This window comes from Sturnira hondurensis, unplaced genomic scaffold, assembly GCF_014824575.4.
Source record: "Sturnira hondurensis isolate 20B ecotype Veracruz unplaced genomic scaffold, ASM1482457v3 Scaffold0022977, whole genome shotgun sequence".
Taxonomy (NCBI): domain Eukaryota; kingdom Metazoa; phylum Chordata; class Mammalia; order Chiroptera; family Phyllostomidae; genus Sturnira; species Sturnira hondurensis.
Window position 1 is genome coordinate 1,691,740 of NW_028095608.1, and position 27,741 is coordinate 1,719,480.

The following is a 27,741-nucleotide window of genomic DNA, read 5'->3' on the forward strand; positions in this document are numbered from 1 at the left end:
GCGGTCCCCAGGAAAGGGCCTCCAGTGTGCACCAGCGGGCAGAACATGGGAGAGGCCACCACTGCCCTTCAGACTGTCCCCCTAACCATCTGCTCTCGAGTGCCTGTTAGAGGCTGAGCTCTGCCTGCCAGGGCCAGCTCTAAGAAGCTTCAAGGAGACTCAGGCTTCCTGACTCTCGAGGAATGTCTATCAGCTGGAAGCGACGGGTTCCTTTCTTCCCATCAGACACTGAGGAAAAGTCGAACACCAGTTTCTGAGCGGTTTGGACTGTGGAGGCCACTAGATAAGCAGGAGGAGGGACCTGGGAGCCCTACCCCTGGGGTTGTGAGCATTTGGATGGCATCCCCTGCCCAGGCCCCTGCCCAGCTGGGGACTTCTGAACCCCTGGTCTGACACAGTTCTAGACAGTCTTAGTTAATACCCATGAATGACAAAATACCGATGACTTTACCACATCTTATTCCCAGAGCCACAAAAGCTCATTCTGTTACTGGCAGACTTGAGTTCCCTTCCCGTTCATGCCCAGGCCCCCAGGCCCGTTGATTTTAACGTCTGGGGCACATACCTGTGATGCTGAACCCGTTCCTGAATCCGTCTTGCTCCACTGCAAACATCCACCCAATGATGCCGCCGATGGGGGCCAGGGGGAGCAGGGAGTAGCCCACGGCCTCCGGGGTGGTGCTGATGGCCGTGTAGGAGCGCCCGTCGTTGGTCACCACGTAGGAGTGCAGGTCCGTGTTCTCAAACACGACGGGGGCTTGGCTGCTCCCCACGAAGATCCTTCCTTTCACCTTGCCGTTAACTCGCTGCGGGGAGCCTGAGAGAGAACCAAAGGAAGCAACCAGCCTTTTGCAAAAGATGCCATGTCTGGGAATAGAACCGTGACTGGGAATAGAACCGTGATCGTGTGGTTTGCAGGCCCGTGCTCAATCCACTGAGCTACACCAGCCAGGGCTGTTTTTTAAGATTTTATTTATTCATTTTTTAGGGAGAGGGGAAGAGAAGGAGAGAAAGGGAGAGAAACATCAATGTGTGGTTGCCTCTCGTGAGTCCCCTGCTGGGAACTGGCCCACAACCAAGGCATGGGCCCAGAACTGGGAATAGAACCACGGTTGTTTGGTTCGCAGGCCCGTGCTCAATCCACTGAGCTACACCAGCCAGGGCTGTTTTTGTTTTAAAAGTTACGTTAACAAGGAATGTTGACAGACCCCTGGGTGGGAATAATCAGAAGAGATGCCCCTGAAACTGCACACACTGGGTAACTCGGGGTGATGCGTGGGCTTCGCTTTCTGCACTACATGTCTCTATAGTGTTCGGATATTTATAACTTGCATATACTTACTGTTGTTTAATCAGGAAAAGATAAGCTCTAGAGAAATTAAGTTGTTCTTACATTTGAGTAAGAGAACCGAAGGCTACCACTTGACCTCCACCGCAGAAAAGTCTGCTCTTTCAGAACAAGGCTCCATTGTGGACTTTCTGCAATTCCAGCTCCCAGGTGTGCACCCCAGAGGGCAGCAGACATACCTCCACACAGAGACGTGTACGCAAGCACTCCTGGCCACCCTGATCGTAACAGCCACAAGGGGAACCACCCAAGTGTCCACCAGTGGGTGAGTGGAAGCAAATGTGATGCATCCGTGGTGTAGAACATTGCTTAGTGAAAAAAGGAACAAAGCCCTGGGGCCCCCTGAGACACGGAGGGACCGCGAAAGCATGAAGCTAAGCAAAAGAAGCCGAACACGAAAGGTCACGTGCTATTTGAGTCCGTTCACATGAAAAGTCCAGAACAGGAAAACATGCTGACAGAGAGCTGGCAGGGACAGGGGGGCCTGGGGGGGGACCGAGAGCGACTGCTTTTGGGTGCAGAGTTCTGTCCAAGGTGATGTTCTAGAGTTGGGTGTTAGTGACGGCTGTACGTCACCCTGGACTGTTCAGGTTTGAGGTAGGCTAAATTCCGCCAGCTATGGAGTGCATACATCTTACTTTCTTCCTGGGTTAGAAATTACTGGGGACAGGGCTTTCCCACCCAACCCCCCACCCAGCCTCTGCAGAGTCTTCCGTGCAAGGTGGGTTCTCGGTGAGGTTGCTAAATAACCCTGGGCAGACGGCTAGCACAGGCCATCGCCACCGTGTCCAGAAGGCATTTGGCTCCCTTGCTGTCCAAGCTGCTAACGGTGACTGCGGAGCAGAAGCCACGTGACACATGGCATATTTCAGCAAACAGACCGTCACGCCAGACTAACATGGAAAGGCCGCATCCCCAGAACAGTCACAGACACAGGCAGGAAAGCCAAGTTAAGGAAACCAATTTTTTTCAGCCAAACTCTGAGCTAGAAAAATGTGTCAAAGTAGCAAGAATCCCACAGATATTTAAACCACATGAAGTCCAACAAATATTTAAACCACATAGAAGCCACCAAATATTTAAACCACAAATTCTTACGGGCGTGTATACAACGTTAAAGCACGGGGTGGGGCGGCTTGTCGCAGCGGAGCTGCCTGCCAGACACACCGCTCAGCGTTGCCAGCTCTGACACTTGGCCCAGGAGGAGCTCCTGACGTTACTGCGAGAAGAAACTTTTGCTGTGGATTCTGGCAGCTTCTCCCCAGATTTGAAGCCAAGCACAAAACAAAGAAGCACAGGCTCAGTGCTTCTGGGGTGTGTGATTTGGGAGAAAACACAATTAAAGAAGTTTGAAACATCCCCCCAAATTAATGTAACGATATAAAATTTTCCTTCATTGCCAAAGTTAGTATTTCACAAAACTCACTTTATGTCATTGTGACTCAGAAGGAAACTTTTTTTTAAAGTAAATTAAAAGGCTGATTTAACAACTATAGCTATGGCAGGTAATCTGAAAAACAGGAAAATTCTTCTAAGTTTTGTGAGGCAACTGAGTTTCCTCACTAAAAACATAAGGAAATTGAGCGGTGACAAGTGGGGTGATTTGGCATCTGCAAGGACAAATGTCCAGTATGGTAGAGTATTTGTTGCTTTTGTTTTAAGTCGAGTTTAGGGCCCAGGCTGCCCTAGGGCTCACTCTGGGTGAACTGTTATCTGGAGCCTCCAAACTTCCACGACCGGCTGAGCACCTCTGAGCACCAGGCTGCTGGGTCCTTTTAGGAGCAGAGCTCAGACGTGAGGGCGGCCCACAGCTGGATGAGGGCGGCCCACAGCTGGATGAGGGCGGCCCACAGCTGGATGCAGCACGGAGCTCACCGCACTGTGGGGTCAGGGCTAGACTCAACTGTGGTCCCCTGCATGCTCTGCCATTACCCAGGGGCACAAGGAGAGGGCGACCGGAGGGACTTGGGGGGCGGGAAAGACCCCCCCCACCACCTACGGTGGTCTCTCCAGTTCGCCATGGCCCTGCTGGGGTTTAACCACCATGTGACAGTCAGGTCTGTGAGCAGTGCCCACTCAGAGGTGTGACAGAAACTGAGGGAGTCAATGAGAGGCACTGACAATTCCTGGCCCAGGTGGCACAATTTTGCCACCTCAGCCTCTGCCCTGCCCAGCGTAGGCAGCTGTTTCCCTGGTGGAGAAACAGATCTGGAGAGAAAAGGGGCCTCCCAGAGGACCGCCCCTCAGCAGCCTGAGAAAGACCAGGGACAGAGCGCAGAGAGCCTGAAGGGCATCTGGGAAAAGGCAGCATTTCAAAACAAGCACAGAAAAGAAACTCCACCCCTCCCATCTCCCCACGAATGACCACAGAAAAGCAGGTACCTTTAGCAACACACTGCCGGCCGTTCCCCATGTAGCCGGTGACACAGGCGCAGCAGAAGCCGGTGGCGAAGTCCCTGCACTCTGCATGCACGGAGCACTGGTGTCTGCTGTTGGCGCAGGTCGGGCGGGAATCTGTATTGTAGCTGAAAACTGCGGAGAAAACCCAGAGCACCTGTGAGCATGTCTTGGGGCTCCTGCTCTCAACCGGCACAGGCTGGGCACCCCCTTTTGCAGGGAGAGGTCGCGTCCCCCGAGGGAAGCAGTTCAGCGACAGGACTGCCTGTGTGGCGCTTCTTCAACTGTGTGCTGGCTCTATCACTCAGACCCCCAAGGCATGCGGGGCCGAAGGGAGTGTGGAAATCACGGGGATCAATTACCCAAAAAACGCTGCAATTGAATCTCCTCGGGGTCCCTGCAGCAACGCTCGGCCACTGCGCCCCAGGACCAGTCTGGGTGTGGCGTCCATCCAACACACTCAGGAACAACAGCTTCACATTTCAGGGAAGCCTTAAATTTTTGTTTTCGCTATTATTTTCTTATTGTGGCAAAATTACATACCATAAAATTTGTCATTTTAATGGCTTTCAAGTATTCTGAAACCTTTTTGCCCCTTCCCCCAGGGGATAACTCAGAAGTTCTTATTCTCAAAAACTGATCAGAAATAATTCCTCAGTCACACCTGCTCTAAAAGCCTTTCACTCAGGTTCAATTTATTAGAGTTAGGAACTAACACTCATTACACTTAATCCAGAGGAAATTAATTTCAAATGAAGCTCAAAATCACAAGAGAGGATGAACTTTCAGAGGGGACAGTGGTTCAATTTACAACTGACTGTTAGGAGTAAAGATAAAAGTAGAGTCTAACCCATGAAGATTCAATTAGTCCTATATGCTCAGAAGGGCATTCCCAGAGTGTATAAAAATGGTGTTCAGAAAAAGGTAAATGGATTAAGAAAACAAATAAACTCAGACCAGACGACAGCCTGGTGAATCCCAGAGGGGGAGGGGGTGGAGGAGGCTGAATAAGATAAAGGGGGATAAATGGTGATGGAAGGAGACTTGACTTGGGGTGGAGAACACACCCCACTGTCTACAGATGTGTAGTAAACTGTACACCTGAAATCTAGAATTTTATCAACCAATGTCACCCCAAGAAATTCAATTAAAAATGACACATATTAAAAAAACAATGGAGACACAGACATAGTAAGGTGAGCCCCAGAGGGGACGGAGGGTGTGGTAGAAGGGGGGTCAAGGCCAGCTCCAGCGGTCAGTGGGTCGCTGCACCCACCTATCTGAGGGTGACGATTCAGATAACACCAGGAATGCACTGCCAGCCCCAGCAGACAGGCCTTTTAATACAAACAGTGAAATAACTGGGATAGACGGGCAGAATAACATCTGTTTTAGACACATGCTGGGCTCAAATTGAGGCTTTACTAGTACGGAACAATGCACCATCAAATGTTGCTGGGGCCAGATAGGACCTCATTTCAATGCGAGGGCTTCACAAAGGAGGATTTCAGAGACAGGTAGGTAGGATGAAGGCTCAAATCCCAATACCTGCAAGGAAACAAGCCAACGCATCCGGAGACATCCCCCTGAAACCCAGCTGCGAGGACAGAGTGCCATGCGTTAATGGGTGTCAGCACCACCCCAGGAAACCCAGGGAGAAAACCGGGGTGCAGTGTGGGGGGGAAGCCCTGACACGTGGACCCGTGTCCTCATCATGCCACTAGAGGGCAAGGTCCCCACTTGCGCACCTGGGAAGGAAGCGAGCGCAGCAGTCCAGGCCACCAGATCTTGTCCCTGCTTTGCGATACTCCAGAACAAACGTGTGACAATCGTTAGGACACGACTCAGAAGGAGTCAAAAGAAATGCAAAGGAGTGAGTATGTGGAACAGAGGTTTCCTGAGGCCCCAGAAAAGGTCGCAGTAGAACAGCAGAGTCACAATAAACAGTATTTGAAGGCTTGGGCCACGCTGTTTACAGGAATCCCAGTGCACATTAGAAGGCAACCCAAGAGCAAAAATGAATGAACACAGTTTAGTTTGGACGTTTTTTGTAAGACAAATTAAAGCATACTGGTTTTCCCTCAAAATGGAGCAAAAACCTGACATAATATGGTTGGCCAGAACACACCGTACTGATACTTTAAAACCACCTTTCAAGAGGGGCCTGGCTCTCCCTCTGTGGGGCACGCCCCACCTCTGCCTCCAGCTTTGTTTTCCTCCTCTCTCTCCCCCTCTCTCTTTCTCACTCCCCCCCCGCCCCCACTCAAGTTCCCAGGGGCCTTCTTTTGCTTCTGGAACTTGTTTCCCGAGCCCACCAAGGCCAGCTGGCTCACTTCATCCACGGCTCACTCCTACCTCTGTGACTTTGTAAATAAGCTTTGGCTTGTATTTGAAAAGAAGGATCTACTTATTTTGTATTTTAAAATCTTCACAAACCAACTCTGAAAGTGACAGGAGCTGGGAGGAAAAACAATCAACTCTTCTCTTTCCAAAGCCAAGAGGAAATAAATGTCAAAGATAAACCACGTCCACAGCCAGAGGAACTTCTAAAATGTTTTTTCAGGTGGGGGAATATAGTTCTGACCTCAGAAATCACAAATAAGAAAATCTGACTTTGAAAGTAATTCTAAAGCACTTTTCTCCTTGAAACAGACAAATGGGAATAAGAGGGAACTTGCAAGAGGACACGATCAGCAGTCTCCATACCCGCAGCCCGGATCCCAGACCCTGACCCTGTCCTGAGCCTTTGCCGGCCCAGGACCTGTCCACCATGCTCTGCCCTGTGCCCTCCCCCCACCTCCCAGGCTCTTGTCCTCACAACCCACCCTGGAATGCACACCAATGGCACCCCACCAACACTGGTCCTCGGTCCATAAACCCAAGTGTCCAAGAACGAAAGAACCAACTGCCACGTCGGCGGCCTTACCCACTTCTGTTTCCTCGACCTCATCCACATCTATGACCTGCGGGTGCTGCTGGGAGAACCTCTCTGAGGGCAGCTGGAAAGACCTGGTCCTCTCGGTGGCAGGCCCAGCAGGTCTGTCGGTGGCCAGGCGGCGGGGAGACAGGACTCTGCGCATGTTGTGTGTGCCAGTGTCTCCCCTTCTGGGGGCTTCGTAGGGGAAGGATGTGGTGCCCACGTCCTCCGGGCCCAGGCTCGTCACCGACGCATAATCGTCATCATCATACTCTTCTCCATCGTCCAGTCTGAGGTTCACGTCCGAGGACACCACCCCACTGGCTGTGTCCAGACCCCCAATCTCAAACACCCAGATGCCCTGCTGCCCAGAGTTGCTGCTCCTAGGAAAAAGGACAAACTTAGAAATAGGCCCCCGCTCCCCATGCAGGAGCCCTGGGGATCTGAGCTGATCTGAACCCAGCTGGGCTGGAGGGTGGGAGGGCAGACTGGGTTACCTGTGGTCAGCACAGAGCTGAAGTCACCCAGGCCAGTGGGTGAGGCTGTGTCCCAAAGGACACACACTAGCAAAGGCTTACCCTCAGCCACCTGAGGGGAGCACTCGATGGTACTGCTGGGCCTTGAAATGAAACTGTGCTAACCCCTGGTCACGTGCCCAACTGCAGGCAAGCTGTTGGCTACGGTGAATCACTTATCCATTTATTCTCTTCCCATGGCATGGGGTGGCAAGAAATATATGCAGCTGACCCTTGAACAACGCAGGGGACAGGAGCACCACTCGCATGTAGTCGAAAACCACATCTCCCCAAAACCTTTGACTCCCCAAAAGCTTAACTACTAAAAGCCTGCTGTTGACTGGAAGCCATACCAATTACACAGTCGATTAATACATACTTTGTATGTTACTGTGTTATGTATTAGGTACTGTATCCTTACAATAAAGTAAGCTAGGGAAAAGAAAATGATATTAAGGACAATACATTCCGTGTTTACTGAAAAAATCCCCACATAAATGGATCCTGTCCTTCAAGCCCCTGTTGTTCAAGGGTTAACGGTATTTGGACTTTTTCTGTTTCTGGCACTCGCTCCTAAAGCCCTGGTAATCTCTGGAGTGATAAGTCTTTTTTATGCTAATGATTGGCTGGGGGCTGGGGACCCTAGATAACATCTGGATGGGGGCTGCTCCTCAGAAAGACTCAGTAGCAACTTGGAATTTTCAGCCCCACCCTGACTTCCTTGAAGGGGAGAGGGAGTGAGTCACAGTTCATCACCAGCAGTCAAGGATTTAATCAGCGGTGCCCAGTAATAAAACCCCAAAGGCTGGGTGGGCTTTTGGGCCCTGAAAAACAGAGGTGCTAGGAGGGCGTGCCCCCCGAGGGCAGGGAAGCTCAGGGGTCCCCTCCCTCCCACACCTTGCCCTGTGTGCCTCTTCTATTTGCTGGTTTCTGAGTCGTTTCTTTATATAATAAGCTGGCAATACTAAGGTAGTGCTTTCCTGAATTCTGTGACTTGAGGCGTGGGGGGGGACTTGCAGCCGGGGACTTGTGACTGGCTTCTGAAGTGAGGGTGTCTTGTGGGACTGAGCCCTTCCCTTGTGGGTCTGTGCCGAGCCCAGGGGCAAGTTACTGTCGCAACTGAACTGAACTGCAGGACAGCCAGCTGGTGTCTGGTGAGTCGGAAAATTGGCTGGTGTGAGAAAGAAGCCCAGACATTTGGTGTCAGAAGTGTTGTGAGTGAAAACAGAACAGACTTGGTTTTTCTTAGAAATCCATCTCTACCAGCCGTGTGATCTGGGTCAGTTTCAGTCAGCCTTTTCACACTCCAAAACGACAGTGTAATTAATGCAAATGAGATTCAGACTCTAAAGCCATTTCATCACTATAACACAAGACAAGAACCCTAGGCTCTACTTCTTGCTGCACCATTTTTACGCGTATGAGATTGTGCAACGGAAAGAAGGGACATACATTACTTGGGGGAGAGCGCTGAGCAAGAGCCTGGGCTGGGACAGGGGGCGAGGGATCGAGAGTTCCGCAGAAACAGGACGTCTCTCGTGAGAGATGGGTGTTCAATTTTAGAAACCTGGCAAGCCCGGTATTAAACACAGCCATTGTAAAAAAAGTTACGTAAAGTTACAATGAAACTTTGTAAATAACAACTGTAACTTACACTTAAATAAGTTATATTTTTACAAAGGCAATAAATAATCAAAACTCTTCACATCTGAATTATGTGACTTTTATCGACGTTCTTGAAGTTACCGGTCTATGGCACCTGTGTGGTAAGAATGCCACAGCGGTTCATCTTCCCTCATCTCCGTGCTGAGGGACTTGCCTGGGCAGGGGCACCTGGGCAGGGGCACCTGGGCAGGGGCACCTGGGCAGAGGCACCTGGCCACGGCAGGAGCTTTCACACCATGGAGAGAGGCCAGCCCTGTGAGTGAGGGCTCTCCCGCACCTGAAAAGCCAGCCGTTAAGCAACTACTAGTCACCAGTGAGTGAAAGACAAAGGAGTTTTAGACTCAATTTGACAACATAAACTTGGGGGAGAGGGTCTTTCTTTACTTTTTAAAAAATGTTGGTAGGGCAAAAATTTTAATTTTAGAGAAGGCAGCCTGAGCGTTCGTTCCCCTTTTGCCACACTGTACAAAAAAGAGCCCGAGAACGAGCACCATTTCTGGTGTCAGATTCCCTGCCTCGTAGGCTGGGGAAAAGGGTTTTCTCAGCCTTGGGTTCACAGCAGGAGATGGTTTTGAAAAACGTGTATTCCTGACTTTCTACTTGGAGATGAGGTGGTAGAAACTGTTTCAAATGGGGATGATACCTAAGAAACAGGACACCGTTCAGTCTAAGAATATATTCCCTTGAGTTCATCAGAAAAAAATACCACATAATATAAAAACTAGGTACAAAATTGCAATCCAAGGGAATACTTTCAGGTTATGTTCTCTAATGCCATTACAGTATCCTTAATAAAAAAAAAACCAAAGTGCTAATCTCATCAAGGGGGACCCCACTGAAGAACAAAGAAGCGTACCTGGCCAGATTTCCAACCGATTCTCTGTCGTTAGCAAATACATTGTAAACTCTGTTGCTGCTCCACCGTGACCCCAGTAGCTCTTGGCTGAAGGCCACCATGGCGGGGACCTGTCTGTTGTCCTTCTTGGAGAAGGTTGTCGTGAACTGCAGACCATCTTCGGGATAGAGGAAAATGGCGTAGGAGCTGGAATCCGAGGAGGCCAGCACAGCCTGGAACGTGTTTCTCTGGGAAGACAGGTTGAAGTTCAGTTACTCAGGCAAGTATCGCCCAGAGCATCTGTGAAACACCCAGAGATGGCAGTATTTCCACCTCTTTCTAAGAGAAGGCCTCTGCAGCCCAGGACCAAGAAGGGCCCAGTAGTCCAGGGCAGTGCCAGTCAAATGTCTCGAAGGCTAGGGCAACATGACATTTTCTAATGGATTAATGATTACCTTCCGCATAACTGTGACCCTAAGACTAACCAAAAATTACATAGATGGTTCCTCCCTCCAGACGGTGGCCCAAAAATCTCATGTAATTTAGCAAATTCTTACCCTTAGAGTTTGTTCCCACTAAGCACACTAGACTACATCCCTCGTTAAGCATTTGCTCCTGAGCTCAAGGACCATATGGAGCTTTGGGTGAAAATAGGCCTGGATCCCAATCCTCAGTCATCCGCGGTGTGTGACCTCGGGCACAGGACTAAGCCCTCTGAGCCTCGGTTTCCACACTGGCAAGAGGCAGAAGAACCGCCTCCTTCACAGACATGGTGGGAGGACGGGGGAGAAAGTGTCCCCTGCACAGAGGGCCTTTCCTGTGGACCCCGTGTAGCCCCGGGCACCCGGACACGAAGAGTAAGGAGACATGGTCCCTGCACTTGAGAACAAATGTACAGGCTGGAAGGCAAGATTGACATGTGAACAACACATTGCAAAGCGAGGGAGGGGTGACAGAGGCTGGAACAGCGCTCCAGCGCCGTAGGTGCCATGGGAGGGTGCGCCGACACTGGGGAGGTGGGCGTGGGCCGGGCTGACCGAGTCCGCATGAGCACCCGCAGAGGGGACAGCGTGGGCAAGGCACTGCTACTGACCAGTAGCTGCTGAAGAGGGTGTGCGGGGGAGAGGGTGGGTCAGGCCCAGAGGCAGGCGGGGGGCTCTGTGCAGGGGGCCCAACATTTGTCACTCAGAGGAAGAGGACACAAACTCGAGAAATGTAAGGTTTTAAGCAGTGTTCACGTACAGCGCTAAGACAGATACAGGTGGCAAAGCAGAAGGTGTCGTGCAGGCCCACAACGGACCTCCCCACAGGGTGTTCTGTGCCAGGAAAAAGGGCAGTGGCCGAAGGGCGGGGCACTGCAAAGTTAATCAAAACTAAGGTGGTGTCTTTGTTACAGGGCTTTTCAGAGGCACCAAGAGGGAAGTCAAGTCGTAGTGTTTCCCAAATGCACTTGGCCGAGGGTGGCCTTTTCCCCAGGGCTGCTGGGACAAGTGTTTCGTGTGCTCATGTTGGGACACGCCCGTGTAACTTGGAGTGCTGTGTTCTGCTGTGCATAACGGGCTTCCCTGTACAGTGCGCACCCATGTTTTGTGCCCATTATACATAGGATTGTTGTGCCTATTATTATAGCCATGGTATGTAATCATACCCACATATAATGAGCATCCTTATTTTCCCTAAAAAATGTGGGTTATAGTGCACATTATATACGGCAAAACATGGTACTTTCGGGTCTTTCCACATTCTCCCTACTGTGTAATCCTATAAAAACTAGGTAATGGTGGAGCAAAATTATTTTCCCAGGGAAAAAGTGGAGCACGCCCCGAGGAGTGGCGTCAGGTCTAGGTGACCTACTCAGCTGTGGGAGCTTGCCCACCACCTCCAGGGGCTCCTGACCCCTGCACCCCAGAGCCGATGCCCCGAGTTCTGAAACAGTCACAGGGTGCAAGTGTTTTCTTCACATCCTTCAGGGCTACCTTGTTATGTTAACTTTCCACTTCACAGCAACAGCGTCTCTACTGAACCAGAAATGACTTCCCACTACCCGACCCCTGCAGCAGCCTTCTCGGAACTGGCTCCATCGAATCTCCACATCGCTGGAACACAGGGGCAGAGACCTGCAGAAATGGTGCTGGAGGTTTCGGACCTGCGATGACTAGCCTACTCAAGTTTGCTTCCCACTCCCTGTCTTTATCGGTGACAGAGCCTGTGGCACATCACAGTAGCAGACGCCAGACCAAGCCAGACTGTTGGGCACCACTCACTGGTACCTGGGGGAGAGCTCACCTTGCCTTCCTGGGCGGGGTCCTCACTGGGCCCTTGGTAGGGGGCCACGGAGTCCCAGGTGACGACCACCACACTGGTGGGTTGGAAGGAGACTTCCGGGAACCCTCTCCGGACATACTCCCCTGCCAGCTGAGTGACGGAAGGCGACGCGTCCTCCCGATAGTGCACCTTCCCACGGCCGCCGGTTGTGTCCAAGTCCGCCAGGAAAGGGGCCACGGACCCGAAGTTCGGAGGGAAGAGCCCAGGGTGCGCTTCCTCTGCCGGGGGCTTACTCGTGGCAATTAGGCCATTGGTGGTGACCTGCGCAAAACCAAGCCGAGTTAAAGGGGCACAGACATCATGTTTTCCTCGGGCGTGACTGAGCACCCAACTCAGAGAACACTGTCACAGGGGCCCAGAGAACGCCGCCACAGGGGCCCACAGTTAGCCTGGGACAACAGCATCGGTGCATTTGCCTGGGCAGATGTCCGGAGAGAAGGGGCGCGGAGCAAGAAGCACAGCCCCGATGCTGGCACACACCAGTCCCACACCGTGAACAAGTGCCTTAAGAACCTCAGGCTTCCCTGAGGTGGGGTTTGTATCCTGCAAAGAGCCATTCAACATCAGCAATTATTAAGCTCTTCATTAATTTACTCAACAAGCCAAGTAGTCCTTACATACCAGGTCCCCTGGGCACTACACATACTCTGCCTTCAAGGAGCCCACCATCCGGAAAGGCATGGGGACCCACGGACTCATGCAGAGGATGAATGACACAACAAGTAAGTGAGGAGTAAGCCCCGTAGAAGTGAATCTGCCTGGGCATCATGGGGTCACTGTGGTGAATGATTTAATGTCTTGGAGTAACAGCTAACACATATTGAACGCTTACCATGTTCTAGCTGTCACTGTAATACCTAATTCTCAGAAGAACCCTGTACGACTAGGCACCACTAGCACCCACATTTTCAGATGAGGAAAACGAGGGGAGTGGACCCCTTGGTCCACAGTTACCGACACTGGGGTGTGAACCCAGGGAGCCCAGCCCTGCGCTAGCTGTCCTCATCACCGCACGCGTGGACGGCTGTCTGGAAGTCAGTTACAACTGCCTGTAAGACGGCATCACGGTTCTCACCGGGGGCACTGGGCCTCCTGCACAGCCACGCTGAGAATAAGGCTTTGACCCCGCACGTGATCTCGTTACTGTGCAACCCACTGAGGACACAGAACCGACTCCACTGGCCTTTTTACTTCAAGAATCTGTGAATTTAAAAAAAAATCCCTAATCACATGGGAAAGACTTTGCAAATGGCACCTTGGTTTGCACTTTAAGAGGCTGTGGTTGGAGGGACACCGATGCAAAAGGGGACACTTGATTGCCCAGGAGATTTGAAGGCCTGCGGGTTTTCTAGGTCACTCACATCCCTCCCTCCTCCACCCACATGCTTATCCTTCAGTCACTTGAGACCTCATGACCTGAGGAGAGGACGAGGCAGACAAAAAGGACAGGAACTTAAACCTGTGCAACTTGCCGAGAACCAGGTGAAAAGGGAAAAGGCTCCTTGGGGCAGAGCCAACAGAACAGGAGTTGAGGGAGTAGACGTAGCACACCCCTCTTTCTACCCAACCTCACGGGCTCTGAGCGTGCAGGGGACGTCGCCTGGGGCAGCAGTAATGTTCCGGACTTCTCGGACAGGCTGCAGAGAAGGTCAGGGGTGAGCTGGCCCAGCTGGCGGTGCCCCACCCCCACCCAAACACCTCCCAGCGCAGACTGGCGGCCAGGGACCCAGAGCGTGGGAAATGGCTCGCTTTCTCAAGACACCAGAAGTCAGCAGCTACCAGCTGCCAGTAGGAAGTGACACAGAGGGCCACAGACAACTTAGTTTTTAAAATCTATTTTCCAGTGAAATTCAAGTCAGTCCAAAGTTTTGAAGACTCCCAGTGCCTCTTACTGTTTGGTATCTGAGCCTGGAATGTTCCTATTTTCACAAAGCAATGCTTTCCGAACCAAGTTTGCACCCCACTGTCAGGAAGCACTGCAGACACTTTGGACCAAGACCAGAATAACCTCCATTAGTATTAGTTTTGGAAAATGATTTTTCAGCCAGTTTTCCTGCACATTCAACTCAACTGCCTGTGCTCATAAAGAAAGACAACATTACAGATAAATGTCACATATAGAACACCCGGAAGTTTCATGTGGCCCTTTGCTTTAAACTCCACCCCAGCCCCCAGGAGACTTTCATTCTCCCAGATACACTGTTACCGGCAGGAAGACACACAATATTCCTGCATGTCTGGGGCCAGTCTCACCTGACACATCTGTCGAGCACGTGATGCTCTCCGCGCCTTTTCCCCATCATTTTAAAGCACCGTCGACCCATTCCACAGGCGGGTGGGGGCACAAAGGAAAGGCACCGAGGAGGCCACGGGGTCAGACCTGGGTACCGTCTAAGGGAGTAGGCTGGGGACCCTGAAGGGACTCACACAGCCACCTCTCCTCTGGCCCCGGGCTAAGGCTGTCCCCACATTGCCATTCGCGCAGTCACTCAAGCCAGGACCTTCAGGAGTCAGCCTTGATCCCTTCCTCGTCTTCACCCCAGTCCTGTGTCCTGCCTCCTGAGCACCCAGTACTGCCCCCACCCCACCGCCACCAGCACCCTCCCCCACCTCATTTGGTCACATGACAGGCTCTGCCTCATCCTTCAGGCTTCAGCTGAAGCAACACCTCTGGGAGAGCCTTCTCTAACCCTCCACGTAGGGTCCTTGCCCCTCCTTCCCCTCCCTCAGGGCTCCCTGAACCCCGATTTCTTTCTCCACCTCCTATCTGTAAGGCTTTCGCTGTCTGCTGGCCGGCTCTGTCGGCTCTGGCTGCCCTCCCCACCATGCGGTCCATCCCTCGCCCATCTCACTCACTCAGGCAGCTGCAGATCTTACAAGGGGCCTGGCACATGTTGGTCCCCACCCTTCCTCACTTCCGCCAGGACACGGGGCAGGGATTTCCTGCAGAATTCAGTCCACACACCAAGGTCTTTCTAGAGATTATGTCTGACCATGTGCAAGCCGTGGGGGGCCGAGGCATGAGGTGTCGCTGCAGTTCTTTCCCCTGGTGGGCGGCACGGACACAGAGTTTGCATGAATATGGACCAATAACGTGAATCCGAGCAAATCTCTAGACCTAACTGCCAGTGTACAAGAGGCGAGGGACAAGAGAATGAGCATGTTAAATGATCCCATAGGGTTTCGATCAGCCAAATCCAGAATGCGGGACACCCTGCAGGACAAACGCCCAGTTTCTTTAATAAACACACTGTAAGAAAAGTGCGGGGGAGGGGATCTTATAGAGTGAGGAAGCCCTAAGAAGCATAGCTACCAGATGCAACGCATGGCCTCTTCTCTGTCTGGATCCTAATTCAAACCAATCACCTAAAAAGCAAAATATCTGGAGGTTGGGTGACATTAAGGAATTATTAACTTATTTTTAGGTGTGATTGTGACTTTGCAGTTTTGTTTTAAAAACAGTATTTCTTTAAGAGATAGGGTCTGAAATATTTAGAATGAAATCAAATGTTTGGGATTTGCTTAAGAATAATGCAATTTAGGTAATGAGGAAATATTAGCAACAGGTGGGTAGAAATGAATCAAGACAAGCCACAGCCTGGCCAGTGTGGCTCAGCTGGTTAGAGCATCATCCTGTACACCAAAAGGTTGCAGGTTCAATTCCCAGTCAAAGCACATATGGAAGGCAGTCAATCGATGTCTCCCTCTTTCTCCCTCCTCTACCCTCTCTCTAAAATAAAAAATAAAAAACATTTTTAAAGACAAGCCATAAATTGATTCTTATTGAAGCTGGTGACTCCCAATAGTGCATTCTAATATTTTCTCTATTTTTGCATATGTTTGAACTGTTCCATAATAAAGCATTTTTGTAAAAAAAAAATGGTAATGAACAGAACTGACCTAAAGTTTACCAAAGAAAGGCAGCTGGCTTTTAAGCCCATGCCAATGTCCCATCGTCAGGAGGAGGGCCCGTGGTTCCGTCTCAATTCCTCGCTTCCCCAGACATGCCCACCATCCGATCACGGCCCCTCCCTCCCACCAGGGATTTTCGGGAATGTTCATTGCACTGGGTGCACTAGACTGTGATAATGAGCAGAAGGTGCGGGCGAAAGCAGACTCAGCAACTAATCAGGAGTTCCGGGGCGAGACCCGGGTGCGGCACTGAGTCCAGAGAGAAGCGACACGGAACTCGGAGGACTACACAGCAGGCACCAGCGCCGCTTTCCGGTCACCCATCTGTGCTACTCAGAACCGACCTGGGTTATATAGGGCCGTGTGTTAGTTTTGACATGAATGTTGATGGACACAGGCCAGAGTTGAAATACGTGGGCTGCAAAGAACTTTTACATTGTTTACACTTGGGCTCGACTGGGCTGGTTGGCCCCTGTTACTGCAAAGAGCAGGCCGGTGGATTCGGCTTGTGCCCAAAGCCTACCCTGCCCTGAAGCATCCAATGCCAGGAAACCTTCCCCAGCGCCTGAGGAAAACTAGGCGTCCTCGCAAATGTGCCAAGACACGACACACAGAGGCTGTCTCTGCTCTTCCTCCCTCCATGGTCTGCTTGCTCTGAACAGCCCTGACCTTGCCCTTCACCAGGCCCAGCGTAAAGCTCCCCACCTCTGGAGAGACAGCACAGGGAAGGAGGAGAAAGTCCGGATCAAAAAACAGAAGATCAGTTAGATTCCCAGTCAGGGCACATGCCTGGGTTGCAGGCCGGTTCCCTGCAGGCCAACTCCCAGCAGGGGACACACAAAAGGCAACCATACATTGATGTTTCTCTCCCTCTCTCCTTCCCCTCTAAAGATAAATAAATAAATAAAATCTTAAAAAAAAACACACACACAGAAGATCAGAACCAGGCTCACAGGCCAGGCTCTGTGTCCTCAATGAGATTTCAGAGACAGCGATATCTAAGCCTCCAGCAGATGCAAAAACTTTCCAACATGCTGAACCAGAGCTACAAACAGATTGAGTAAGACCTGGTTCCAGAGCCAGAGAGTGGAATGTGAAAGGCAGCAGAAATACAACTGGCCAAAGAGCAACTGCGTGACTGGGCCGAGCTCACCAACTGAGAGTTGCTGCACCCGTCTCCCTACCACCGGGGATGCCTGGAAACCTTCTGATGCAGAGCAACCAGACCTGCAGTGACCCCACTCAGAGCCGCCATTCCTGGAGTGGGCAGACCTGGTGCCCCCGAGCCAGGAATAACCAGGCCTGGAACCCCCAGTTCCACAGTTATGCGGGGCGGACCCCTGCAGCCCCAGATCCGAGTCCAGCAAAGTCCTGTCAGTGATTTGGAGGCCACTGTGGAACCTGCTGGGCAAAGCTATGAGGCAGTCCTGTGCGATACTGCACACCCCTACATACTGCAGGGGCCGGCTAGCCGGGGGTCCATTCCCAGATGACTCCACAAACACACGGTGTGACGGGGTATACAGCTCACTCTCAGTGTGGGCAGTGTCTCTGTTACCCTGCCAGGGTTTTCCTGTGCACCTCTGCCTTCATGTGCTGCTTCTCATTCACATATTGTGCCAACTTGGGGTGTGGGGTGGGGAGGTGTGACTGAGGTCTGATCTGAGAGGTTCCTGTGGCCTTGCAGCTATAGACAAACGATAAAAGATGCCTCCGGCTTACACATAATCAGGTATGATTATTTTCTGAATAACTCTAGGATCCAGACTCTTAACCTCAAGAATAGAAATTTAGAGTACAAGGGTGCATGATAAAGGATTATTTGTGTTTTCCAGGTTTGGGAGGTCTGTTAAAAACCTCAGTCCAGGTGACTGGTCAAGCCACAATATGCCTCACCGACTTCCTCCGCCTTTTTCGCTGCGTTACTACAACCTCTCATTTGTTTATGACTCAAGTATTTGCAAAATAGGTTTTGTATTTTGTTGTATCATGAGAATACTACCCATTTGGCTGGTTGGTTTGTATGTTTAAATACAAATAAATAAAATGTCTATTTTACAGGCATAAATAAATTGCATACACTTCTGCAAACTCACTGTGGTGTTTCAACCACTAACCCATACGCTCTTGCTTGCATCTGGGTGCCCCTCTGCCTTAAAGACCCCTACTCAGCTCGAGCCCTTGGCAAAGTGCCCTTTCTGCTGTGATGCCTTCCGGGTCTGCCCCAGCAGGGTCACCGCCAGCTCCTTTGTGCCTCTTCAGTGGCCTCAGGCCTGACTCCGAACCGACTGGACTCGTCTGCTGAGGGCACCAGCACACCCCCACCCCACCGTAGGGTCAGCCCTGTGGGTTGAACGTCTTCCTGAGAGGCCTGTTACACTGTTCCCTCTGGGTAGCTCAGAGTAACCAAGCACTGCCCAGCTGAGGTTCTTGTAAGTAATACACCAGCTCTTTATGGAAAAACAGCTGCGACCAGCATAGGAACCAATGTAAATATTGCCCTGAAGTCTCACTTACAGTTCACACTGGGAAAAAGAAGTTCCTTAAGCAAAGTTGAACTTCAGCTCCGTGTGCTACTAACAACTTAATGCCCCTTAATACAGAGCACGCCCATTCCGCAGCCAAAGAGCACCCCAGGGTGACATGCCAAGCATCACATGACTAACAGCTGGAGCCACTTATGTGCAATTATTCCAACCTGGCTCGATTAATGAGAGGATGGAAAGAGCTATTGTTCTTACTGGGGGACTGTCCCCACTTAGAGGAGCACTTTCTGGCTCATCCCTTTACAGCATGAACCTCAAGGAAAAGTCTAAACGCAGCTACCCAATAAATTCAGAAGGCATGTGGGCTTCCTTACATTAAATGCAGACTGAAACGAGACAACAGCCACGTTTTTTGGTTTAAATGAGTCTGGTTGAGGTCTGCAGGGCAGAAAGCAGCCTTTAGCGGTGACAGGGAAGCCTTCCCCGAAACAGACGCAGTTACAGAGCCCAGGAGGTCTCCACAAACAAGAAACAAATGGGCATTTCAGAAAAGCAGACAGCCACACTGAGGAGACAATGAAATCACATGAAGTTGCAAAAGCAAACTCCTCGGGTGGGAGGAAGCAGCGACTTAAGGTAAAATAATTTAGGGCGAAGTACTGGAAGGCAACAGACATTTACTGAGTGTCTGCTAAGTGGGAGGTCCTTCACTAAAACTGTTTGCATTTAAAAAGAAAACTCATACAACCATGCCTCTTGTCACATATCTGAAATAGATTAGGAAATAACAAGAGACTTGAGTTAGCTTAACGTCACACGACCAGAGAGGGATGGAACCAAGAGAGGAACGCACATCTGCTCGAGTCCACAAGCTGTGTGCTGCCTGTGTGTTTGCCGGCCTAGTGTAGACATTGGGAGCAAAGGCCCTGGAAGCCACAAAGATTCACGGGATAGCAGCACAGTTGCTGGAGACAGGACAGCTAGGAAAGGCTGGGGAACTAAAAGGGCCTAAGGAAAAAAAAAAAAAACTTGCTAAAGGAGCCCTGGAAATCATCGATTTCAAGTTACACAACCGAGGAGGAGGTTGTCCTATTTCAGCCTAGAACCCAGAGGGGCCTGGGACCTGACCCACCACAGTTCCCAGAGCATTTTTACTGCAGTTACCTCATTAAACCGAGCAAAGCGAGCATTACTATCTCCTCCTTCTTCGTTTGAGAAAAAAATGAGTTTCAGTTTGCAAGACTCACCTAAGATCTACACTAGAAGAGCCAGAACAAAATTGTTGAGTACAAATTACGAATGTTTTTCATTAACCCCACAGAGCCAGAGAAATGGCTGAGGCTTGAATCAGGAATAGAAACAAAAGGGTTAGCAGATAAAAATAAGGGACAACCTACTAGTAATAGCTAAGAGCTGACTCAACGTTGGCAACTTAATCCAGTTACTATCTCCTGGAAGACCCTGGATCAGTTACCCATCTCTTCCGCAAGGAATTTCTAAGGTTACTTTACAACATTTTTAAATGGTTGGGGGTCTTCGAATTTTAACTTCTGTCCGTCTGTCAGAGAGGAGGAGTAGCGGTGTCTGGCCTTCGGCACTCCAGAATGGGAAGTGACGGGGGAGGAGGACAGGGCCAGTCCAAAGCCCCATCTCTGGGGAGAAACGTGCTCCCCCTGAGCACCTGGGATGCAGAGGCCAGGTGTGTGCCTGTGCCCACTGGAGCACCGTGACTCCCTTAATTCGATTACACGAATTCCTTCATCTGAACACAATCCCTTAATTTGAAACCAGAGGGGGGTTATAGGAGGGAAAAGATGACGCGTCGCTCGCCTTTCCAGAATGACCACAGGTCCACGTAACTGACCGTGTGTCAGGCCACAGTGGTGAGGGACAGCTCTTCTTCCCAGAAGTATGCCAGCTAATAAATGTAGGAAGAATGATGGAAACCAGCAGGGAACAAAACCAAGTGTGAAACACCACTTGGCAATCCTTGATTTAACATTGATTTGGGCAAAGATCATGAGTGGGTGCCAAAGCACTGGGTGAAAGGGTGATGGGGGAGGGGCAGCAGATGGGCCCACCCGTCACCCGGAGTCTGCTGGCTGCTCACAGGGAGAAACATAATTTGGCAGATGTGACCTGGGTGTCTGTCATCTCCGCAATGCTGGTAGCTGGCAGAGCAATGGCCCAACATCGCTTGCCTCCTGATGTTATACAACTTGACACATACAGCTTCATTAATGAGGTATTCCTGTTACATAATGCTTAACCCACTCAAAATACAAACACAAATAGTTCAATTGAAAAATGAGCAAGGAGCCCCAGCTGGTGTGGCTCAGTGGATTGAGCACTGACCTGCAAACCAAAGGATCACTGGTTTGATTCCCAGTCAGGGCACATGCCTGGGTCGTGGGCCAGGTCCCCAGTAGGGGGGGCGTGCGAGGGGCAACCGCATATTGATGTTTTTCTCCCTCTCTTCTTCCCTCCTTCCCCCCCCCATCTAAAAATAAATAAATAAATAATCTTAAAATTTTTTCAAAATGAACAAGAATATGAGTAGAGATTTCTCCAAAGAAGATATTCACATGGCAATCAACACATGAAAAGATGTTCAACGTCATAAGCCAACAGGGAAATGCAAATCGAAACCGTAATGAGATGGCACTTCACACCCACTAGGGACGGCTGGAATCAAGCCGTCCCAATAGCAACAAGTGTGGGTGAGAATGCAGAGAAATTGGAAACCCCATGCATTGCTAAAATGGGGCAACTGCTTTGGAAAACAGTCAGATAGCTCCTCAAAAGTTAAATGCAGAGTTACCATAAGACCCGGCAATTTCACCCCGGGGTATATCTACACCCAGGAGAACTGACAGCAGACATCCACACACAAACTTGTGCACAAACATTTACAGCGGCATTATCTTAAGAGTCATCAGGAAGAAACAACCGGAGTTACAGGCGGTTCTAAGCATGAGAGGTCAGTGTTGTCAGCTGGCCCTGGTGAGTTAGGAAAGGACCGAGTCGGTCCCTGGAGGGTGGGGGAGGGCCTGAGAGAAGAGATGGATCAAGTGGCGGAGTCGGAGAAAGGGCAAGACCTACTTCACTTTTCCGGGAAGCGTTTCCGCCAAACCAGAAACAAAGCTGGAAAGGAAGCACGAGGCCCTGACTCCCTGACAAGGAGTCCACCGTCCTCTGAGGTGAGAATGGGGTGGGGATGGGGCACCGAAGGGACTGAACGCAGCTGGACTGGTCACTGCCAACATGACGGGAGAGGTAAGGGGCACGGAGCTGCTGTGGAGGAGAAATGAAGAACCAGTGGTTCTCCGAGGTGACCACTCCATTACCCAACCTCATCTTTGTGGCCTGTCATCAGCGTGTGGTCCCCTCTCTCCTCCTGGGTGCACTGTCTTCACTTGGTTTCCAGGGCTCCCCGCTTGCTTCTTCTCCGATCTGTCCATCTCCTCACACCCTGCCCTGTCGGAGGCTCCCAGTCCCGTGGTGGAGTGCATCTAGTTAGCTCTCTTGTTTTCAACGCTGCCTACATGCCAGTGGTCCCAAACCGACATCCAAAGTCCAGGCTTCTCTTCCAAACTCCAGTCTCACGCATCCAACTGCCTACCCCGTCTCAGGCTCTGGTGTCCAGTAGCACAGCACTTCCTAATGCACCGTGTCTGCTTATTCTCCTGCCCCTCCTGCTGGAATGCAAAAACCTTTGAAGACAGGGTCCTTTCTTTTTTTTCCCCAAGATTTTATTTATTTATCTTTAGAGGGGAAGGGAAGGAGAATAGGAGAGAAATATCAATGTATTGTTGCCTCTCGTGTGTCCCCTCCTGGGAATTGGCCTGCAACCTAGGCCTGTGCCCTGACTGGGAATTGAACCACGATCGTCTGGCTCGCAGGCCCGCGCTCAATCCACTGAGCTACGCCAGCCGGGGACAGGGTCCTTTCTAAGTGCCCACAGGAGTGCCCGGACCATCGTGGGCGTGTTAAGTAGTTGTAGAGTAACTGGATGAAGGGAGGACGGTGTGAGAACCCTCACAAGGCGCAGTTACCAAGGAAAGGTGAGTGGCAGTGAAAGCAGCCGAGACGGGTGGGAGGCGAGTAATTCTCAGTTGCCGTGTGGAACCTGAAGTGGCAGACGCACATTTGGGTGGCAACATCTGGCAAGGTTTTGAAAATCAGAGCGGCCCTGGCCAGACATTGCAGAGCAGGCGGGTGAAGCCAGAGGTTGGCGAGATCTCCAAAGAAAGGAATAATTGGACAAAAGAAACACAAATCATACCCTGTGGTTCTAGTGGATCTGTGGACAGAAAACAGACAAGATGAACAAAGGAAAAATCGGCAAAGAGCACCATGCACCAAGGGGAGCCCGGTGGCTTGGGCTCCTCGCCGACTTGGAGCGCCTCCAACTTCAGAGGATTGATCCTCTCTCACGGGACATTGGAATCACCTGTTCCCTGTGGCTCCCTCTCCACTCTGACCCGTCCCTGAGGGCAGGGACCCTGAGGTCACGGTCAGTTGCTGTGTTTCAGAGTTCACAGCCATAGCAGCGAGCCCAGTGCCTGTATACCCAAGAAGCCCTTGGTAAACACTGGCTGAACAAATCCAGCTTGGAAGTGAATGGCCTGAGCTGGCAGAGAAGGTGGGGCAAACATGGGAAGAAAGTCAGAAGGTCTTGAAGGCTTAAACTTACCCAAAGAAGGAGAGATTCCTGTACGGAAGTGGTACAATGAAAATCTGTTTGTGAGGCAGGACAGAGCTATAAACTTATTTTTGCTACCAAGAATAAACTTTTATTATTTTTCCATAGCATGATGGATTTTAACTCCAAAACAAACCAAACTTACCAAATAACTAATTCAACTTTCCATTTCTATGATAAAGACATAAATAATTTAATATGCAATAAAATCACATTCTAGAAATTATCCTGTTGGTCTACACAGTCAATCAGAGCTACCGATCAGGAAGAGAGACCTGGCATTAACAAACTGAGGTGATAAAATTCTAGTCAAAGGAAGAAAACGTTTCACCTTTCTGTACAACCTCACAATGTTCCTGAAGAACTCGCCCCCAGGAGGTCAGCTCATCAGCCAGGGCAGCAGGCTCACAGGAGCCCAGCAGCTCGGGGCACTGGCTGGCTCGATTTACATACCGGTCCACTCCCCACTCCTGCCCAGGATGGGGACCCAAGAATGCTGTCCTCACTGCCAGGGCCGTCTGACTGTCCTTCTGAAACTAAGAGGTTCGTCCCTGGGGACAGCCAGCCCTGCTGTGGGAAGCCTGCCGTGGCCTGCAGCGTGGCTCTTCACGAGCCCCCCACGGAAGGTCCCCTCCTCCCGCCTTTGCCAGCTCTCAGACTGAACTCATTCGACCAGCAGCTCTCACACGTTCAGGACTGCTTTACACTCTCAAGAATTATTAAAGACCACCCCTCAAAAGCTTGGGTTTATATAGTTCAGTATTTATCATGTCATGACTTAAAACTGAGAAAAATTTAAATATTTATAATACTTAAATAATGAATGTGTTATATGTTAACATAAACAACATGTTTTAGGAAAATCAAACTCAAAAGAACTCGGAGAGAAAAGTGTCCTGATTTCGCATTTCTGCCAGTGGATGTGCCCCGTGGCGGGAGGGAGGGAGGCAGCTGGACTCACAGGGTCTTCGTGTGAGCTGTTGGGGGGAGCCACAGGTCACACAGCCTCTAGGGATTCTACTGCGCGTGAATGAGAGGGAGTATGAAAAGCAAATAACACCTTAGCATTATAAGAAAAAGTGTTTTGACCTTGCAAATTTCTTTTTTTTAAGATTGTTTGTTTATTTTTAGAGAGAGGGGAGGGAAGGGAGAAAAAGAGGAAGAGAAACATCAGTGGGTGGCTGCCTCTCTCTCGTCCCCCCACCAGGCACCTGGCCCGCAACCCAGGCATGTGCCCTGACCGGAAATGGAACCAGCAACCCCGATTCGAAGGCCAGCACTCAATCCACTGAGCCACACAGGCCAGGGCATTGCGAGTTTCTTGATCAAGTCTCCAGGACACCCACAGGTCCCCAGACCACACTTTGGGAAGGGCCACATTAGGTCGTTACTCATGGGCCTAAACCCGCTCTCAGCCTGTTTCTCACTCCCGAGTTCCCCTTGCAACGGGCATCTCGAGGCTCCCTCTGTTCCCGGCCAGACTGCTCGCTGGGAGGTCCACTGGCTGCAGGGCATCCCTTGTTGGCCCCAGTGCCATCTCCTACCCCCACCCTCCACCCCCGCCTTCTCCTCACAGGGTATCATGTGTGACTGGTCAGAGATCCCATTGGCGTGCATCTTAGATCACCTCTCCAGTCTGCCCTCTTCTCTCCCTGCCCTCCCCTTCTATAAGCCCTTATCTGGTATGTCTGGATAAAACCAGCAACTTGTGGGACTGATTTCCCTCCGTCTGTTTGTCCAGGCTGTCGTGCAAACCACTGCCAGACTTGCCTCACTGAAGGACAGCTTGCCTTGTGACCAGCTACAGACAGCTGCCACCGCCAACCACCAACCTTCTGGCCGTCAGTCATGGCCCTCCATGGAGGGCACCCCATCTCTTGGCCCCGTGCTTCACCCCTCCCAGGATTGGTGTCCGCCGCCACTGACTTGCGCGGCTCAGCCACGTGACCTGCTTTAATCCCTGAGGCGTTAGGGGACCTGACCCAGGCAGAGGCTCGGAAAGGCACTTGCACACTTCTGTTGACTCTGAGGGGCTGACAGCCCCCGCGAAGACGGACAGGCTTAGGCTGGCCCTTTGAAGCAGCGCTCTCCAGCAGAATGTGGAGTGATGATGGAAACATCCCACAGCAGCACTGTCCCAGGTGGTAACCCCCAGCCACAGGAGGGTACGAGCATCTCAAATGTGGCTAGTGTGACTGACGGGCTGAACGTTTATCATTTATTTAACTTATCCAACTGTAAGTAGCTACATACAGCTAATGGATACTGAATTAGACAAAACAGCTATGGAGGATGAGACAGCCGTGGAGAAAAACCAAACCACATCACCCCGACTGGCCCTGCCAGAGCCGCCCTAGATCAGGGCACCCTGCTGCTTCAGACCCTGGAGCAACAAGGCTTCTCCTGGTTGTTTCTTATGCAGCAAAAGCTAACCAATACCTTCTATCTCCTGACCCCACCCACCTATTCAGATAGACACCTCCTATTCCAACAGGAACACCCAGCTCCTGCCCAACCGTATTCCTCACTCTCCCCGAACAAGCCGAGCTCGGTCCATCCTCATGGGCTCAGCCCTGCAGTCTGTCCCTCCTGGAACAGCCTCTCCATCCCCTCTCCTCCCACTGAAATAGAACCTGTCTTTCAAGTCTGAAACCTTCTCTGTGAAGTCTCCCCGGACTGACCCACAACGATCCCTGAGTCCATCTCCACATGTGTTAGGCTTGATACTTGAGAGTTTTATGAGTCAGACACACACAGACTTGGGCTGTAATCCTAGTCTGGGCACTTGACTGGTGGTATGGCCTTTGGGTAATTACTAATTATTAGTATTATTTCTTCATCTGAAGGAAGGGGGGAGCTGTTTTGAAGCTTCAACAATATAAAACCAGCAAGTCCCTGACAGGGGTAGATGTGCTCATCCAGTACTTGTTTTCCTTCTCCGTGGGTGCTCCTCTCATTCCCCAGTCTGGTATCCATGAAGGTCGAGACCACCTGGTCCACGCTCACACTCCCTGTCCACTCAGTTTCACAGTCAGGGCCACACGAAGGTTTCTATCCGCTCAAAGAGCACCTACACAGCTAGAGAGTGGTGGGTGCCGGCCTGGACCACCTCCCAAGAATGCAGCCTGCCTCCCCAGGGCCATACCCCCTTCCAGCGCAGCCCTTATCCTGTGGCTGATCACTGCAAGAGCCCAGAGGCCTGGCGCTCTTAGGCAGACTTGAGATCACTTCTAAAGGCCATCGCAGCTCAAGAGCAGCCAGGGAGCTCCTGTGACCTCGGTTGGGACTGTGCTGCAGCCGAGTCCCCTCTGCTCCACCCTCCTTCAGTCTCCCCCCCTCCACAGGGGTGGCTCTGAGGTGCTCCCCCAGTGAAATAACCCACCTGCTAAGCTGCGCCCCAGAGTCAGCTCCCTGGGAACCCAACCTAGCACAGGCATAAGATCCATAGCGAGCGCAGAGATTTTTTTCTCACCGAAATGCCAAATAAACCCGCGCAGACCCAAAAGGTAATGTTGGACAGGAATCCATTTTTAGCAATCAATCTCCCAGGTCTTTAGAATGCAGTGGAGCTGGTCTGACACCGTAAGTAAAGGAGGGGCAGGAGGTCCCATGTTTAGCACCAGGGTTCCTAACTTGGGGCCCAGTGGCCCCCATGAGGGCTCATGACTGCAATTCAGTAGGTCCGTTAACTTAGACAGAAAGAAGGAATTTCATTTCCTTTTTCAGTGGCCCCTCACTGGTATCTAGCATCTCCTTCCATTGAGCACACAGGCAGCAATGCACAGCAGTAGTGGCACTCAATGACCTCAACACTAGTAGTGACAGACACTCTCCCCTCACTGCAGGGGTCTCCAAGGTTGTTTACAGACCTCGTGACCCTGAAAGTTTGTAATTACCTGACCCGCTGCTGCATCCACTGCTACATCTCGCTATTTCTTGCGGTTAAAAAGAACCGCTTATATAACTTCAAAAAACTGTTTTAATATTCTATTTAAATTTTAATATTCTGATTGGTATTTCAATATGATTAATTTCCTTGGCTCTCCTGTGGATTTTTTTTTTTTTTGCATTTAAAAACATTATTCCGCCCTGGCTGGTGTAGCTCAGTGGATTGAGCGCGGACCTGCAAACCATATGATCCCGGTTCGATTCCCAGTCAGGGCACATGCCTGGGTTGCAGGCCAGTTCCCAGCAGGGGACTCAGGAGAGGCAACCATACATTGATATTTCTCTGCTTCCCTCCCCCTCTAAAAATAAATAAATAAAACATTTTTAAAAAACATTATTCTAAGAAGGGTCTCACAGGCTTCACCAGACTGCAGGAGGAGGTGAGGGCAGTCAACCCGCTGGCGACCATCCCCGCGCAGGAGGTTTTCAGGTCTGGTTCTGTTTAGGCAAAGCGACCAGGTCCACGTGGGTGTGGCGGAAGGCGCAGTCCGCCGGCGCAGAGCCAGTCCCGGGCCGGGCAGGACCGACTCCAGCTGCGGCTGTGTGGTCCCCCTCCTGGATGCACACAGTTTTACATGAAATCCACAGGGGGCGCGGCAGCGGGCGGCAGCGCCACCGAAGGCCTTGACCTGCAACACGGAGCCCCCTGGCGAGTTCTGCGCGGGCTCCAGAGAGCCAGAGGTCACCT

The 27,741-nt window shown here is 51.1% G+C and overlaps 1 protein-coding gene across 1 annotated transcript in view; it reads right to left on the reverse strand.

Annotated features, from left to right (window-relative positions):
- The window catches only part of NID1 (nidogen 1), a 68,412-nt gene that overhangs the window by 39,651 nt on the left and 1,020 nt on the right, over positions 1-27,741 (reverse strand). The window contains exons 2-6 of the mRNA XM_037037349.1: positions 11,964-12,263; positions 9,699-9,925; positions 6,672-7,045; positions 3,731-3,880; positions 566-817 (exon numbers count right to left, since the gene is read on the reverse strand). Coding sequence (XP_036893244.1) covers positions 566-817; positions 3,731-3,880; positions 6,672-7,045; positions 9,699-9,925; positions 11,964-12,263 — 1,303 coding nt within the window. The remainder of the gene's footprint in view (positions 1-565; positions 818-3,730; positions 3,881-6,671; positions 7,046-9,698; positions 9,926-11,963; positions 12,264-27,741) is intronic.